General features: G+C 42.2%; 1 protein-coding gene across 2 annotated transcripts in view; it reads left to right on the top strand.

Annotated features, from left to right (window-relative positions):
- The window catches only part of Zmym1 (zinc finger MYM-type containing 1), a 15338-nt gene extending 12220 nt beyond the window's left edge, over window positions 1-3118 (top strand). For both annotated transcript variants that reach the window (XM_028759994.1, XM_028759995.1), the window contains one exon: window positions 316-3118. In XM_028759994.1, coding sequence (XP_028615827.1) covers window positions 316-2613 — 2298 coding nt within the window. In that variant the 3' untranslated portion in view covers window positions 2614-3118. The remainder of the gene's footprint in view (window positions 1-315) is intronic.
- Window positions 3119-5335: the final 2217 nt, after the last annotated feature.

Below are 5335 nucleotides of genomic sequence, written 5' to 3'. Positions count from 1 at the left end.
TGTGCTGTGTTACTCACTGTGCTGTGTTACTCACTGTGCTGTGTTACACTGTGCTGTGTTACTCACACTGTGCTGTGTTACTCACTGTGCTGTGTTACTCACACTGTGCTGTGTTACTCACTGTGCTGTGTTACTCACTGTACTGTGTTACTCACTATGCTGTGTTACTCACTGTACTGTGTTACTTACACTGTGCTGTGTTACTCACTGTGCTGTGATACTCACTGTGCTGTCTTACTGCAGTAGATATGTTTTGATATTTTTATTATTTGAAAACTGCTTAAACAAGTGTTATTTTACCATTTCTGTCCTAAGAACTCAGCCAGTGAGTCCGTCAGTGGTGGTGGTAATAGTGCGGACCAGCCAAGCCTCCTCCCACCTTCCTTAGTGCTCTGTGAGGACACAGCTGCTTCCAGTGAGGAAGTACAGAACAACAGTGAGACAAACCAGGATCCTACACACAGCATGAAATCCATGAAAGGAAATGATAGGCCGTGTCTCTCAAAGTCTACATCCACAGAACAAAAAATTAAGAAAGAGCCACGGCCTACCGGAGAGTCTTGGAGCCCAGGTTTCCAGCATCTGCATCCCAGTACTGCGAATGATGTGGCATTCTGCTATTCTTGCTACTTGTTCTTCCAGAAAAAATTTAGCTGTCAGAGAGAAGCTTTTGCAACCCAAGGAACTGCTGACTGGCAGAAAATGCTGGAAAATTTCAGAAAGCATGAAGAAAGTGAAGTGCACTTAAAGTCACTGCAGTTTTGGAGGCAATACCAGTTTCTTGATGCCATTCCACGTGACAGTTCATCTGTTTATTCAAAGCAGATTGAAGGAAATAAAAGGTACCTAAAGCTCGTCATTGAGAACATTTTATTTCTTGGAAAACAGTGCTTACTCTTAAAAGAAAATGACCAGTCTATTTCATCCATTAATAAAGGCAATTTTTTGGAATTGCTAGAAATTAGAGCAAGAGATAAAGGAGAAGTGTTTCGGCTTATGAGTTCACACGTTGACTTCTATAGCAGTACATTTGTCCAGGAGGAGATTATTGAAATAATAAAGGGTGAAATGTTACACGACATTGTGAGTGAGATCAACGCCTCCTCAGCCTTCTCAATAATCTGTGAGGAGGTAGCTGGTAGTACCTCTGAGAGACAGCTTTCAGTGTGTGTGAGGTACCCACAAAAAACACCAAGTGCTGTCTTTGTTAAAGAAAGGTTCCTGGGGTTTGTTACTGCCGAGGACGTGACTGGGGTCCACGTGCATAGGCGTATCAAAGCTTACTTGCAGCAGGTTGGAGTTGATTTTAATAAAATATGTGGCCAAGCCTATGATAGTGCCACAAATTTTAGGGTAAAATTGAATGAAGTTGTAACAGAATTCAAGAAGGAAGAGCCAAGAGTTCTGTATGTGCATTGTCACGCACATTTTTTTGAGTTAGCAGTGATTAGCTTTTGTAAGGAGGTGAAGGAACTCCGCAGTGCACTGAACACTCTCAGCTCTTTGTTCAACACTGTTCATGTGTCTGGAGAAATGTTGGCAAGTTTGCAAACCATGTGTAAGCTAAGTCTAAATAAAACCTGTAAAAAACACAGGTCACAGTCATGTTGGCCAGCCCATGACCATTTGTTACTGGCTGTGACAGACTGCCTTCCAGACATCATTGAAATGCTGGAGTCTGTGTCGCACCGTTCCTCAGGCACAGCTGCAGCTGCCGAGCTGGATGATTTGTTGGCAATGGTTACCAAGTTTGAATTTATATTTTGTTTGAAATTTCTTTATAGAGTACTCAGTATTACCGGGATTCTTTCTAGAGAGTTTCAAAGTGAAACTGTAGACATCTTTTCTTTGTTTTCAAAAATAGAAGCAATTTTAGAATGTTTATCTTCTGAAAGGAATGATACATATTTTAAAACTATCTGGGATGGAGCAGATGAAATATGTAAAAAGATAACCAGCAAGGGTTTTGATGTTGAAAAACCCTCTTTTCAAAAACGAAGAAAAATTCAAAGAACAGTAGATCCCGGCAACTCAGAGCATATGTTTTCTCCAACTTCAGCAGATGAACAATATAAAATTAATATTTACTACCAAGGTTTGGATACTGTATTAAAAAGTTTAAAGTTATATTTTTCAGAGTTTGACTATTGCAAAATGAAACAGATTTCAGAGCTGTTGCTTAAGTGGAATGAACCATTGAATGAAGCAACAGCCAAGCACATCCAGGAATTCTATAAGCTGGAGGCAGACATCATCCCCGAGCTCCGATTTTACCGACAGTACGCCAGTCTCAACTTCCTGACAGAGAACGGTGCCTTAAGCTTCAGTGACCTGGGCTGCTTGTTTATTCAGCATGGGCTCCACAATAATCTTCCTTGTATCACAAAACTGTTACATATTGCTTTATCTTGGCCAATTACTTCAGCAAATAATGAGAAGTCATTTTCCACGCTGCCTCATCTTAAAACATACTTACTTCGTACCATGGGACAAGAGAAACTTAGTAGCCTGGCTCTGATAGCTGTTGAGCAGGAACTGGTAAATAAATTGATGGAACCTGAAAGACTCGGGGGGATTGTTGAAAAGTTCATTAGTCAAATGAAAGGAACATAAGACAGACATGCAACCTTGAGCTTAATTAAAAGAATTCTGTGGTTTTATTAGAATCCTAACAAAGCTTTGTTTGTTGGAGGTTCTTTGAGATAATCTATGAGGGATCTTACTGTGTAGCCTGGGCTAGTCTTGAATTTGTAAGCTCTTGTGACTGTCCAACCCACTTTCCTAATTTTTCTCTTTTAAAGTATTCCGGTTGACAGATTTACTGAGCAACTACTATATACCAGATAATATTATAAGTGCTGGAGATATAGCAGAGAATTAGTCTGGAGTCCAATTGAACATAGTTTTCTAATATAGAAATCCAGTAAGAAGCCAGACACAGCAGCACATTCCCAGAATCCCACCAAACTATTTTCCCCAACTGTGACTCAGTGGTAACATACTTACCCAGAATGCATAAGGCCCTAGCTTCAATTCCCAGTGCCAAGGAAGCCCTGTAATGCTGTCATAACTGCTAGCAACTATGTGTATTGTTAAATAAAATTTTAACTAAAAACTATTGCTGGGAAGAGAATAATTCTAGAGAAGCAAAAAAGACCTGATTGGAACAAGAGCCTGATACTGACACAGGGACATGGGGTGGCTGGTGAGTTTAAGGTTTGAAATACAGAGTAGGTGGACTAGGCAGTGGTCTTCCCTTAACTGCATCAGCTCATTCCAAGAGGGAAGTAGGGAGTTTAGCAAAACCAGATTGAGCTCTGGTTCTCTCAGCTAAAGAGTAAAGGCAAGAAGTTTAAGCGTGTGGCACCTGACCATTCAAGCAAGGAACTCATTCCAGATCCTCAGCCCCCAGCTTAGAACTAGGCTGTTTAGAACTTCAGCTGAATTCTGGGCCCCCAGTTGTCACTTAAGTTTGTTCTGTCTTTATTCTCCAGAAGAAGCCAAAAGCCAGAGCAGAGGGAGTCCAGCCCCCCATGCCTTTCATGCCTTAATAGAAGGGACCTGGTGCAGGTGGCATTTCCTCTGGGCTGCACAGAGTAGTGCCTCCAAGACTAGAATCAATTCCACAGGAGTTACAAGTCCCTAGAGTTGCTCCATGATTTGTCTCGGTTTCCCTCGGATCTCATCTGCTCCTGAACTGCATCTGTGCTGGCAAGTCCCTCTAGCTTTCATGTCCTCGGGGTGGATGTGATGTGTACAAAACTTACTAGTTCCCCAATTGTGGTCTGGTTAGTCCCATCTTCACTGCCTAGGCCTTTATTACACCATAGCCCATTTTGTGCCAAAGTTCACTTGGATTCCCTATGGTCTCTGCCAGAGGTCTCTTGTTCTATTGCTAACCACCCAGCTCTAACTCTCAAGTGTAATGCACCCTGACTTCACTGACCTGTATGGATTTGGGAACGATAAAAATCCTAGATATCCTTAGCTGTGCAGTGAAGGTCAGCGTCTCAAACTGAGTCCAGCAAGAGGGCTGGGCAGTCAAGGATAGGCTGTCTTCAGGTGTGGGGTCCTGTGACTCCAGCATGCAGGAAAGGGCTCTACCACTTGGGGCTCTAGGACTGGTACCTGCCATGCTGGAGAATTTAGGGATAGACTAGCAGAACTAGGCCATTGTGTACATTTCTTACACTAGAGAAAGCAGTCCTTAACATGCTACTAGGATAGAATATATCTTTAGTCCCAGTGCTTGGGAAGCAGGGCAGGTAGATCTCTGTGACTTTGAGGCCAGCCTCATGTACAGAGTAGTTACAGGACAGCCAAGGCTACAACAAACAAATCCTGTCTCCACCAAAACAAAAAACAAGAATGAACTCCGTAAAGCCTTACCCAGTCACATACCACTTAGAGAAGTCTTTTCTAGGGTTACATTTGGAAGTGGACATGGGGGTCAAGGTCTTGTGCCTCTTACACTTTAGGTAGGCCCCAGGTATAGTTTTCCATTCCCACCAGCACGTCTGCCTTTGTTCTACATTGTTCCACTGTTGTTGCTATCATTCTTCCTTCTAGTTATGAACGCACAAATAGCTGTTAGAAATAGTTGACCTTATATTGAATGTTTATCCCATGTATTTTTTACTGTTTGATTTTTGTAAGTTCTTACAGCCATTAACTTTTCTCTGAAGTCAGCTTCTTCTTCCACAGTGTTAAGATTTTATTGCTGTGATGAGACACTATGACCTAGGAAACTTACAGAGGCAAACATTGGAGCTGGCTTACAGTTTCAGAAGTTTGGTCTATTATCATGGTGGAAAGCATGGCAGCATGCAAGCTGACTTGGTCCTGGAGAGACAAGAGTTGTATATTCTTTTTTTTTTTTTTTTTTTAAATATTTATTTATTTTATTGATGAGTACACTGTAGCTGTCTTCAGACACACCAGAAGAGGGCATCCAATCTCATTACGGATGGTTGTGAGCCACCATGTGGTTGCTGGGATTTGAACTCAGGACCTCTGGAAGAGCAGTCAGTGCTCTTAACCGCTGAGCCATCTCTCCAGCCCCGAGTTGTATATTCTTAATCTGAAGACAGTCAGGAAGAGATTGTCTTCTGTAGGCAGCTAGGAGGAGGCTCTGATGCCATATTGGGTGGAGCCTGAGCATAGGAGCCTCAAAGCCCACCCCCATAGTGATGCACTTCCTCCAACAAGCCCATACCTCCTAACAGTGCTACTCCTTGGTCAAGCATATTCAAAACACCACACACATGTAGTTTTTAGTTTTGGTTATTTAATTTCCATCTTGTCAGAGAATCAATATTGGATTTTTCCCTTCTCT

This window comes from Grammomys surdaster, unplaced genomic scaffold (genome assembly GCF_004785775.1).
Source record: "Grammomys surdaster isolate TR1022 unplaced genomic scaffold, NIH_TR_1.0 126313, whole genome shotgun sequence".
In the NCBI taxonomy this organism is placed as follows: Eukaryota; Metazoa; Chordata; class Mammalia; order Rodentia; family Muridae; genus Grammomys; species Grammomys surdaster.
The sequence above is the reverse complement of the archived record's forward strand: the minus strand, read 5'-3'. Positions and strand labels throughout refer to the sequence as shown.